The 13,167-nt window shown below is 43.7% G+C and overlaps 1 protein-coding gene across 1 annotated transcript; it reads right to left on the bottom strand.

Moving 5' to 3' along the window:
* Positions 1 to 11,485: 11,485 nt before the first annotated feature.
* On the bottom strand, positions 11,486 to 12,929 carry LOC133889639 (transcription repressor OFP1-like). The gene has a single exon (XM_062330087.1). The coding sequence runs from the start codon at positions 12,895 to 12,897 to the stop codon at positions 11,920 to 11,922; it is 978 nt and encodes a 325-aa protein (XP_062186071.1). The 5' UTR covers positions 12,898 to 12,929; the 3' UTR covers positions 11,486 to 11,919.
* Between the last annotated feature and the right edge of the window lie 238 nt (positions 12,930 to 13,167).

Raw genomic sequence — 13,167 nt, 5'->3', positions numbered from 1 at the left:
CGCAAGCGTGCTGCCTCCGGCGACCCGGGCGACGACGCGGCATCGGCGGCTTCCACACCTTCGGTCTGCTCGGCCGCCGGCGCCCTAGCGAGACCGTGGTCGGCCCCCAACCTGTGGTAAGCCTCAAACGCCGAGATCCATAGGTAGTCGTCGCGGTTGGGCTAGTGCTGCGGTGGGCTGCCGTGGGCAATGGCGGGGATAGGCGGATGTAGCCGGTGTAGGGATTCTTCCTCCGATGTGCAATTCTTCCTCCGAGTTGGTACAAAATCCTGCGGTGTAGGTGAAGTTCCTGCGATTTGCAATGGTGTAGGGATTCTTCCTCGGTGGATTTCTCAAATTGGTTGGGGAGGTGAACGGATCTGGGGGTGGCACTTGGAAAAATCTGATGTAGCAAGCAATTTCTTTCTGTGCATTGAAACCGAACTGAAGATTTGCCGAAAAATGGTAGGGTGGAAGGATTTTGTACCAACTCGGGTTGCATCATTAGAGTGAATAGAGTTCATTTGCTGTTTGTAGCGTTTATGGGGTGCTCTGATATGGTTTGTCAATGCCAAATCCCATTTGTTCATGGTTTGTATGTGGCTAGGATTTGTGTACCTGCACTTGTTGGTTCATAGTGGTGTGGTGTTGTATGTTTGAGGTCTGTTGCTTGCTGTCGTGAGGAAATACAAATTTAGGTTCAACCAAAATTTGGTGGTGGAATGTAGGACCCTAGAGTGCAAATGAAGGAGAAGCATCAGGTAGTGATCCTGCAAATGAGGTGACAAATTGGTACCTGCAGGTTGGTGGGTTTGTTACAATTGTTTGGGTCTATAGGCAGTGCTGGGAGTTGTAAATTTGAAGTAGCTGAACTCTGTGTAAATGGAATGGTGCCAAATTGATAACCTAATTCAGTGAAAGTGCATCTCACTTAAATACATACAAATTCAGTGGAAGTGCATCTCACTTAAATAATTAGAATGTTTTTGTTTTGAGGTACTGGTAGCAAAACCTGGTAGTAAAGTTTGAGTTCATGTATGCATAATATGAAATAAGGGGTCATTTGACAGGGGAGGCATGAAACCTTGTGCAAGTCTTTGTTATGAATGGACAATCATGCTGACAATGCTGTGTTCATACATGTTTTTGTGTCCAATGTTGATGCACCTCATGCTTCATACTTGTAGGATCAGTGAAAGTGCAATTCACTGAGACATTGGCATTGAGGGTGATGCAAATGAAATATTAGGTTCTGCTGACTTAACTGCAATTAATGTGTTGAAGTCTTGATGGTAGTGAGAGCTTTACCCAAGGGGGGACAGTACTGAAAGTGAACCATAGACTAGAAGTATGTTATGTTTATGTATCCTACCTTCATGATATTTGTAGTTTGTCGCTTTAGTCTTCGCTCTCATTGGTTGTAAATGGACACCGCCGAGCTAGCCGATCTTGTGACGAAGATGCAAGGCCGTGTGCAGGTGGCGGCTGATGCTTTGCAGAAGGTGGTTAGCGATAACCTAAGCCCGGACAGCACCCCTGGTGCCGTGGACCTGAACATGGCACTGCTTCAGGTCGACACCATTGCGGCGGACCTTCAACAACTTGGGTTCGAAGTAGAAGATGCACTAAACCGTGTTGGGCACGACGACAATGGGACCGACAACTCGGTGCAGAAAGGTTCTGCATCATTGGACGTTGACGACGATGACGTGGTTCCCGTTGACTGGAGCCCGGATGAGTTACTTTGTTCGGATGATAGCATGCCCTACGAATCCGATCGTTCTGGTAGCATTTAGTCGGGGATGATTTGCAAAGTATGTGGTCCAATAGTAATGTGTTATGCATGTGTGATTGCCCTAGGCTAAACAATTTGTGTGTGAACTCATGAGCTACGTTATGTGTCCATGTACCAATTTGTGTAAATGGAATGGTGCCAAATTTGTTGGTGGCTTGCCAATTGTGAGGACCTCACCCGTGTATATATAGGGACCTCATGAGTCTTCTGACGGAAGACACCGCCCCTCCTTCCTCGACAAGCCACTTCTCATGAGCCTTCTAGGGGAAGCCTCGCCACAAGCTTCCAGGATACATTTCACCAGGTCACGTTCGAATGCTCACGTGCAGGTGCAGCGATACAGATTTATCCCTCAAAATTTAATGGAAATATATTGTCCCCGAATTTATTTTCTAACAAATTATAATTCGACACACTAATTTTTAACGTGCGTTTCAATGCCTGCTGCAACGGGATCATGCGACAAAACATTGCCCCTCAGACGGTTATGGCGGTTGGGAAATAATAATTTTAATAGAGGGGAGAGAAGATAGTGGATGAGATATAGAGTATCTGCTGGAGATGGATATATTGAGGGATGCTGTAATAGTGATAGGGGAGGCTATAATAGTGTTTTTGGGATGAAAATTTGAGGTAGCTGCTGGAGATGGTCTAAAGAGGAACCTATTTAGCAGAGTTTTTAAGAGTAACTTTTCGATTGAAAGCTCATGTTAAACAGTAGCTTTTAATTTTTTAAGTGAAATTTACGAGAGTAATTCTCTGAAATAAATTAAAAAATTAGAAATAAAAAATAACTTCTCTTGATTTGTTTCTCGCAGAGAATTACTTTCTCTATATTAGGAAATCATTTTTAACCACAAAATTACTTCTTTAAAGAATCACTCTTCGTAAAAAATTTAAATCAGATACAGCTCTACTGAACAGTCACTAATCCTCTCACGCCAATCTCGAACAGGTGCTGCAAAATACTGTGTCGATCTCCGTCTCCTCACTGTGGCGCTTTTTACAGATAGTCCCATGCAGCAAACGTCACCAGCGGCTCCTCTTTACTGCTGCTACAGCGATGAGTGGAAATAGGTTCTTAAATTTGAGTATTTTTTTATCATTGTTTACCGAGATTGATAGCTGAATTTGGAGGGTGAGAAAAATAATATTAGACGGTAAAATATAAAGTAGCGGTTGAAGATGAAAAAAAGTAGTAGATATTATAATATTATTAGAAGATATTATAATATTATTATAGAGGATAAATTTTTAAATATCTGCTGAAGATGATCTTAATTTCTGAGCTGAGCTTACTCGGTTTTCTTACGGGGTTTTAATTTGCTTGAGAGCGCTGGTGTTTTATTGCAGCCTGGTACTCAGGTCCCAACATTGATTTTTTTTTTACTAATTCTTGTGCAAAAAGCCCCTTCTAGTTTTATAGTTTAGCAACTATACTTATAGGAAACCGACAAGGTAGTTGCGTTGGAAGTCTTCGTCGAAAATAGATAGCATTTTAATTTTAGAATATGTGCTCCACGATTTCCCAATTCCTATGCACTTTATTCCTTTTGCTCTTACTCATACATATTAGAGTAATACCATGCCCAACAGTTGGCTCTCCACCCCATCACCGAGCGCTACATCTGGCTCTCCATCCAACTACCTGTTTGCTCCCATTTTTGGTCCCAGGCATGAAAATACTCGCTACGACATTGTTTACCGTCATCGTGCTCGGCTGCTAGTGCCAAATTGATTACATGCATCTATTGCTCATGTTTGCCATGCTCCGCGTGCCCCACTGACTCTTTTGATGCGGTTTTGTGTGGGAGTGTTGGAAATATTACACACTTTTTCAGCCTATATTGGAACTTTCTATTTTATGATCGGAACTTTCGATCAGTGCAAAGTAACAACATTCATTAGCTCTACTCAAACCAAGAACTGGGGATATACACATATCAGAACTTCCGATCTAAAACATCGGAACTTCCGATTCAAGCGAGGAACTTCCGGAGCTCTAGAGATTTAAACACATCAGACGCGCCGGCTCACATCGAAACTTCCGATTAAAATCATCGGAACTTCCGATCAAGCCGAGAACTTCCCGAGCACTAGAAATTTAAACACATCGGATACTCCAGCATACATCGGAACTTCCGACCAACAACATCGAAACTTCAGATTAAGTCAAAACCTTCCTAAGCGCTGAGATTTTTAAACCACTGAACACTCCGGCTGATATCAGAACTTCCTATGTAACCCATCGGAACTTAAGATATAAACAGAACATTTTTTTTTAAAAAAAAGCCAAGTGACGTGAATGTGAAATGTGTCTCTCATTTAGAGGTTAACTTTGAGCACTAAGTTCATAACAAAATCTTCAATGTTGCATCCCTCTTAATGGTACGGCATTCCTATACTCAATTCAAAATAAATTGCTAGCTATAGGAATAACCATGTGCTATCTTCTTTCTTCACTTTTAGGGATCACCAATGTCGTCTAGCTTTCATCAATTGGACTTTTATCTATTCAAAAGCTCATTAAACATATTAGTCCCTTAATCGTTTGTCGTCAATCATCAAAACCCACTTAGAGGGCCTAGATGCATTTTCAAGAATAACGGGGTTGTCTTCGTGATTCAAGAATCGAACAAGAGACGAGGCACGCACGATATATACAAATTCGAGCCCCCAATTGGATTAATACTCTACGTCATGTGTGGTCTATGATGTATCTGTATTCACTTGAGTACAAACAATATGTCTAGATCTATTACAAGGAGTAGATGTAATCTAAACTAAATCAACGAGGAAGTTATTGAGTATCTCTTGTGGCCCTAGTGCTTGCGTTGAGTTGCAAATAAGTTATGTTTCTTCGGGAAAAAAGAGAGTCTCCTTTCGGGGGTCTGGGTCTCCACCTTACATAGGGTCTTGTATCGTCTTCTATCTCCTCGTAGTCGATAGTGAGTCATTTATCTTATCCACTAATAAAGATCAGATAAATCCGGTTAGGATACTAGTTGTTCTTGAGTTGGGTAATCAATCGAAACCTTCCTAGTATACGCCTACTATATCCCCGAGGGTATTAGATACGGCAGATTCGGTTCCATAATATCCGAAGTTGTTAAGCATATACATGACATACCTTATTTATATATGATATACTCTTTATATGTATATATCTCATAGTTAAATATTTGACCCCCACCTGGCAAGCCATAATCTTTTCATGACATTTTACTTGCCCCTCCCCCAGACCCCGATGCTGGAACCACACGATCACCCTTGATGCCATGGGCTGCATCGTAAAATGCACCGTGTTCATCAGGAACGGCACTGGGAACTTCACATGTGCGCCCCTAGTATCTCCTTGTTGTACCTGACCACATGCACACGGAAAGAACGCTAGCATCAAACGCATCCCAAACAAAGCTACCCTGAATACACGCACTACAGTAGTAATGGCAAAAAAGCGTGTTACTCACAACATAAAGCAGGTGCTTAGCGTGTACCAACTCGCTACCAACGCGATAATCTTTGCTACCAACCACGGCGAGATCGGCAGGCTGTCAAATCTCACCGCCGCTCCTGCCTTAATGTCCATCGGCAAGCTGCCACCCGGGGCGGAGGGCAGGGGCGGGAGCTCAAACTCCTCGAAGTCATCACCGTCGCTAGTCGACGCAGCGGTGGGAGTGGAGGGTCCTTGCAGCACCATGAGAACGACGGCTCCCTGTGGATCCCTCCCGTTTTCCAGTATGCTATCTCTAAATCTTTTTCAATTTTGCATCTTACATAGATTGATGTGACTTGCGATCAGGGGTTGTTCCAGAAAAGGTTAATTTACAGCACAGAGATCATATTTTCTTTTTTGTCATTATATCATTGTTCTGATATATTTAAGGACATGATCTGGCATGCTATATGATGTTGAACGTATTGAGCCATAACAAAGATGTAGAACATTCAGTTTCTTACACAGGTGGTGGATCTTAGCACCAGAATGTGCTCGAAAGATAGAATCATTTATTAATCGGTCAATTAATTAGCATGATCTACTTTTGGGAGGATCATACTTTTGACATCTGCATCTGGAATTTGCCATCTAATGATTTTAGGTACCAAGTAGGTCAAGCATCGGGTAGAACCACAACACAAGGATAATGGTGACGCAATCAAATCCGATGAAGTGTGGTGCGGTGCAGGCCAATCATAATGATGGCACACATGTAGGGTAGCCATAGAGCATGTGGTAGGTGGAGATGACTCCTGTACCACCAAGATTTGTTGTGCACAATGAAGTCTGATTGTCGTCTAGTGATGAGATTATAAATAATTTTATATTACAAGTGTTATTGTAAAAAAGGAGGACCATAATAAAAGTGAGCTGAAATGCTAAGTGTTACAGGTGCTCTAAGCATGTAACTTGATTTTCTTTTATTATCCAAAGTAGGTGGGCTATACCGGCATACATGTATGTCTTATGTGATAGTGATGATACAACCAATATAGTCCCTCTTCTTTTGCATGACAGTGAGAATTATTTCTTTCTTAATAGATGGTTTATTATAATTCGCTTCAAATATTGTATTTACTTTAGAATGGTTGTGCTGAATGTTAACTTCTATTTGCCCCATTTTATAATGGTTGTCCTCGATGATGGTTCTTAATGTTAACTTCAATTACTATTTATACTGTACAGTCAGAGTACTTTGAGTAACAACAAATACTGAATGCATTTTTTGTTGAAGCATACGCCTTTTATGATGGAGTTGATCTTACTACCTATTGGTTGTGTGGTGTTATTTTGTATTAGCTAGATTAATCAACTACATTATCTCATGAATATTCTTAGCTCCCATTGTAACACACGTGCATATAAAATCATAAATTTGGTTCTACCATACTAATATCATTTTGTACATGTAAGACACCTTACAACATCCCCATATTTCCGTATGGTCTAATATGCCCCCAGCCCAAGAAGCAATGAGGCCCTTACGAAGGATGATGTGATGTGGCTACATGTAGTGCATCCCGATGAGCGACATGGTGTGGTCAAAGTGGTAGACCTCCAGCATGTGGTTTGGGCATAGGCAGTTGGGCTCTCGCGGTGTGGAGGCCTTGAAGTAGGCGTGCTCCCTTGTCATCGGCCATAAGTCCCCCACACAATGAACATATGGGATCGCATGCGCTCCATTTTGCCTACGCCAACGCCGTCAGGTGAACATTAGGACAAGCGTTATGGTGACTGTGAGCTAAGGTGAGGGTAAGAACTACTTGATGATGATGACACCAACGTCGAAGAGCACGATGTAGATGAAGTTGAGGTTGAGGTTGTCGTCGCTGACCTCCTTGATTGTGATAGAGTCAAGGCTGCCGTCGAGGCGGGAGGTGAGGGCAGGTGTGGCCCTGATGTGGGAAACCAGGGACGCCTCATCTAGTGGGCAGAAGCCTCGCTCTGTCTTCGCGGCTATGGCTGACTGCTGCGAATGGTGGCCGAGAGAAGGAGAGTGGATAGGGTCTTATTGGACCATAAGGAAATATGTGGGTGTTGGAAGGTGTCTCAAACGTATAAAATGGTATTTGTGTGATATAACCTAATTTGTAATGTATTTTTTGATTCCTACAAATTTGTAATGGCACGTATCCAATTAATCTTTCTTAACACTAGTACTAGGAGACACACTCATATCACCATATTCAACTCACACAACGTTTATTAAAGATTGATGAAATCACATTGAGCACATCGTTGTCGATGAGTAGTTGTCTACCATTAAAAAAACACCTTGTGAAATATACTAAAAGCAAATTTAACATTTAGAGAGTGTTTGTTTGGGCTCCAACTAGCTGTTTACGCAGCTTATGATACGTAGAAACTCAATCCCAAACAAAGGGTTACTTTTTTATAAGCACTTCTCACCAGCACTCGAGAAAAATTGAACTAGCGAGAAAAAGCTAGCCCTGAGGGTGCTTCCCGCAGCTTGTTGGACCTTAGTTCCCATATTGCCCTCAAAGTTGATCAAATTTACAAGAAAAATGCCATTCAATATAAATGAAAATCACTTCATTTTTTCCCATCTTCAGGACCCCCTCCTCTCCCCACGCGAGCACCCGATGCGCCTCCAACAAATCAGGCAGTGCTAGTAGGTTCCCCGGCGACCTCCTTAGCTCCCCCGGTGACTTCCCCAACCGGCGACCTCCTCTCAAATCCATCGAGATCCAGATCCCCATCTGGCGATCTCGCAGCGCTCGAAGGTCCTCATTAGGATCTGGTTAATTGTTTATTGTTGCTCAGACGTTTTATTCACTGTAGATTGTTTATTGTTGCCCCGGTTCCAGCCTCCTCGGCACCCGCGCTTCCACGACAAACCGCAAGGTCTGTTGGAAACCCTTGAATCTTTCTATTTTCTTCTAATATTTTTTGTATGGATTATGTGAACGTATTTAGTTGATTTTTTTGGATGGTGTTTAGGATTTTGCAGATTTCTTTTGTTCCGTGTTGCTATTAGCTTATGCCACAGATCTGAGCATTCCATAGCAGCTAGACGTTTTAATTCACTACAGATTTGTATTGTTCGTTGTATGAACACCCAGGAGCTCAAACTCTCTGTATGCTTACCATCCCTCTGCTTATAGCAGAAGCATCAAATCTGACTGTTGCATCTGTTTATTATCTTACCAGCTGTGTTGTTGGCCTCCACCTTCCTTTTTTTTTCTTCCAACACGAGTTAGATCTGATGTGGCGCAAGATTGCATTAGAGTAAAACAATTCAGTTCTTACCCTAATGCTAGGCATTAGAGTAAAACAATTCAGAATTTGTGCCTGCAGAATTCCGATTCCCTACATTATTTCCTAATTTGTGGTTCCTATGAACTGTGGCATTCTTGCATTTTCGCTTATGTTGTTTCAGAAATATAGACGACCACTGGATAGTTATCGCTTATGTCAATTCTGTTGTGTTCTGATGTTGTATTTGTTCAATCTTCTCTGAGTATATAAGATATTTACCATGTTTGTCAAGTTAGCTTGCAGTCAGACAGTATATAGGAATGTATGGAACTGCATAACTTTATTAGGGATAGTGCATTGTTTGATCATCACTTCGTTAGATGTGATCGTGACGAGGACTACATTCCTCCGGGTCATGTGATCAACACATCTGGGGGAAGCTATGCTAGGGGTGGTGATGGAGACATGAATACGACTCGTGAAAATATTGCTAATGCTTTGATGGTTGTAAGAGGATATAAACCTTGTAATAGTTAGACAAGAGAACAATATAATACTTTTGGATGATGTGTATAGCTATATATTTTGGTGTAACTATGCTGTACTATATCGACATGATAAACTTATATCTTTAATTTTGTATGTACGATATCGGTTGTCAATAGCCTTATGTTCTTAGTTTGCTCTGAGGCAGATATCTCTATTTGGAGTGTTTGCTCTTTTGTTCATTACTCCCCCCCCCCCCCCCCCTTTTGTTTGATCCCTGAAATTCGATTCCTTGAGAAGTGGGGTTGCAGTAGCATTCCTATAGTCCCGCTCGTCAAGAGAGCAACTAATACGTTCATGTATTGCCTATGGTTGGGGTTGCATTTCTATGTTGCTAGTGTCTAGCTAGTCAGCGTGCTCAATTCCACATCTCTGATGATTATAGTGTACAGAAAGTCAGAAATTATATTCAATTATAATATTTTTTTGTTGAAGTGTCTCATCTTTGTAAAATCTAGTCAAAATATGCAATTTATACAGTCAAATCATATACTTTCAGTTAAATCTGATTAATAACAAGTAATTTGTGCTAAATCGGCTATTAAAAATGTTATTTACGCTTACAATAGCTCTAAAACATGTCCTTTGCATTTAAATCAGCGCAAACAACACTTAAACAAAATTTGCAGCAGACAGAGGCATTTCAGTCACTCACATCCAGCTATAGGGTTACCAGCTGTCCAAAAGCACTCTTGCCAAACGGCAAATCAAGACTCACCAGCTACCAGCTCCAGCTGCTTACCAGGACACCGACTAGGGTCACCGGCCCATATGTTCTCGTCGGTCCATGTACATGCCATCAAGGTAAAGAAAAGAGAAGAAAATGGAGTGTACTTTTTGTTTCCCTTACCAAAAAAAAGGTAGTGTACATTTTATTTCCCTTACAGGAAAAAAGGCTGACGTACATTTTGGTGTATTTTTGTACTGCTTGGGTTAATTAAGCGTGTTTGATTCATGACCTTAAGGTCTTTTGGATAGTATGATTTTCAAAACATAGGAATATGAAAAGTATAGAATTAGAGTGTCCTTAAATCCTATAAAATGAAAAACATAGAAAAACTACAAGAATAACCGTTTAGATAAAGCACATGAAAAACACATGAATCGGATGAGATACACACATAAAGAATTTTTTTTAAAGAGATTGGACCTCATGTTAGAAATCCTCTAAATTTCCTATAAAACATGCCATTACATAGGAATTCTAGATATTTAATCCTTTGTTCCAAATGAGTCATAGGAATTTTCTTATATAGATTGAAATCCTATGAAATTCCTCTATTTTTTCTTTGTTTCCCCAAACGAGGCCTTAGATCAGTTGTTACGTGGGTAGTCTAGTTGACAAAAGCCATGCAATTAAAAGCACCCCTGCCGTTGCACAGCAGGCAGTTATGCATGGCCTATGGCCCTATGGGGCTGTGGACCGAGAGCATCTCATCTACAGGACTACAGCGTACTGGAGTACGTACGCAGGAGAGTTCCAACATCCAAGAGAGAAGAGCGTCGTCGAGTCATTGCGTTCGTTAAGATCCGTCGATCCAAGCCGAGAGGCAACTGTTTTGGAAAGCAAAGAGGCCACTGTCAGCATCGGCAGCCAATTTAACTGGCACGTACTTGCGGTCAAAGCAGAGGACAATCTCTGCTTCAGCACAGGACACAATTACGGAGCGCACTGTGTGTGCACCCAACGTGACTCCTAGTCCTAATACAAATGTGTTGGAGCCGTATCTATCCTTTTCCATCTTACATGGACGCTAGTATATTTTTTTTTCTCCAATGTAAAGTTTTTTTTCTCTATAAAATGTGATACATCTATTTCTCTATTGGTTCATATTTATGTGCTTTGTTTCATAGAATATATGAACATTGACTATATTAATGCATTTCTTAACATATTTTTTAGCTTATGTTTTGTGAAAAACACTAATTCTCTCCTTTAATTATTTGCCACATCCTAAAAATACTATGTGGCATGATTAATTAATATTAAAAAAATAAACTAAGGTGGAGCATTGAGAATGACCTAAGTACTAGGTATTCAGCGCATCATGCAATGCATAAATTAGTACTACCTTTGTTATTACTTTCATATGCCTAATCCTAATTATTATTACTTTCATATGCCTAATCCTAATAATTTTATGTATATCAATAACCAAAATTTCTAAAATTTAACTGTAAATATTTTAGAACGATAACTATTTAAAAACGGAGTGAGAAGACTCTTGAGTAACCACTGCTCATTGATTAACTGCATGCATTGCTAACTTGTTACGCATCGGAGAGTTTGTATCCGGCTGGTTAAAGCCGTGAAGGTCATCTTCGTGAACATTGCAAGTTCAGAAATTCAGATCAGACTCCCAAAAAAAAGTCACCTGTCATGTCAGCGTAGGGCGTAGCAACACTGCGCCACTGAAACTGTCGCTCCTCTCAAACAAAAAGTCAGAAACCGGCATCCATTTGAACTCTAGAAACTGGAGACCTTGGAATCTTTTGCATGCCACATAAACGGCCTAGGCAGGGGACTCGAGCATATGAATTGCAAGTACACGAACACAACTTGCCGTATCTTCTCCCGTTCCATTTCTCTGAGCCCTGAGGCTGAGCTACATTAGGAAACACGACACTCGAGGAAGAATACTTGTACTGCGTACAACAATTTTCGTTGTCCAGCGCGCGCAAAGCTGCAAACAACAAAGCGCCTCCAAAGCGAGCGCACTCCATTCCAGGTCCCACAGCTTAAAAAACGTCGGCACGTACGCTTAAAAAACCGCATGGAAATCAGCATCCACGTCGGCTCCAGACACGGCAATGCACCACCGCAGGCTGCCGGTACAGAGATGCTGCTGATCGCAAGGGCGTGAGAGGTTGGTGGCTGAGCTCAGCTAGCTAGCCGCGCGGCGGCGGCCCGGGCGGGGTTGTTAAGCTCGAACCAGACCTGGCGGAAGACCTTGACGATGCAGTCGTGGTGCTCGTCGGCGTTGAGCGAGAGGTAGCACGCCAGCAGCGTCTCCAGCTCATCCGGCCGCCCCACCATGCGCTTGCTCGCGATCATCTCTACCATCGACGCCCGGAACTCACGCTGCGGGTCCCTCGTCCGCCGCACCACCGCGAACCGCTCCAGCTCCGACACCGCCGCCGCGGCGCCAGGCCGAGGGGACCGCACGCGCACTACCGCCGCAGCCACGCGCGCGCCCGGAGCCTTCCCGGAGAACGATCTCCGCCCGCTGACGCGGCGGTGCCGGCGTCGGCGGCTCCGCGGCCGCTTCTCCTCGTCCGTGTCGGACGGCAGCGGCGGCAGCATCGGTGTCAGCGTCCGCACCGGCGCCGGTGTAGGTGGCGGCTTCGGGGAAGCAGAGCGGGAGAATGAGACGAGGTGGCCGAGCGGCGGGAGGTCCCGGTCTCCACCGACCGAGTAATGGCGACGGTGGTACATATGCCGCGCCGCCGCGGCCTCGGACTCGGTGTCGTCGTTGCCCACGGAGCGGCGGCGCGGCGCTATGTCAGATGCCGTGGCCTCGGTGTCGTCGCGGCGCGGGGCGGTGCCAGCTGCCGTGGCAGGGGGTGAGGAATCGGCCGTGCTGCTCTGCGACGCGGTGCTCGGGCTCCCGCGCCTGTGGGAGCGGGAAGGCAAGGCTGCGGCGGCCTGAGGAGTACTCTTGGCCGCCCCGGGCGTGGCGTGCTCGGGCTTAGCAGCCGCCGCACTGTTCTTGGCAGTGAGCTTCGAGAGCCACGCGAGCGGCGAGAAGGACGAGAAGACCGCCTTGCTCTTCCCCCTGCTCTCTTGCTGCTCCTGCTCTCGTCGCGGGTGCTGGACTTCTCTTGGCTGTTGCCTACTAGCTCTAAGCCCCCACCTCATGGCTAGTCACTGGTTTCGTGGGTTGCGTTAGCGAGCTTGGAGAGTGACCAGAGCTGGAGCGGGGCAGGGCCTTTTAAAAGTGGGAGGTTTTGGCTGTTCACCGCATGGGGAATGTGAGTTCGTGTGGTGCGCAGTGTTAAATGGACAATGGTGTTGTATGTGTCTAATTTTTCTGGACCGAATCGAACATTCGAATTCGAGTTAAGTTCTAATACTCGTGTCTATGTTTAGATAATGCTGGTGGTGCGTGGTATTTTCTAACTTTTCTTG

This window comes from Phragmites australis, chromosome 1, assembly GCF_958298935.1.
Source record: "Phragmites australis chromosome 1, lpPhrAust1.1, whole genome shotgun sequence".
NCBI classification, from domain to species: domain Eukaryota; kingdom Viridiplantae; phylum Streptophyta; class Magnoliopsida; order Poales; family Poaceae; genus Phragmites; species Phragmites australis.
The sequence above is the reverse complement of the archived record's forward strand: the minus strand, read 5'-3'. Positions and strand labels throughout refer to the sequence as shown.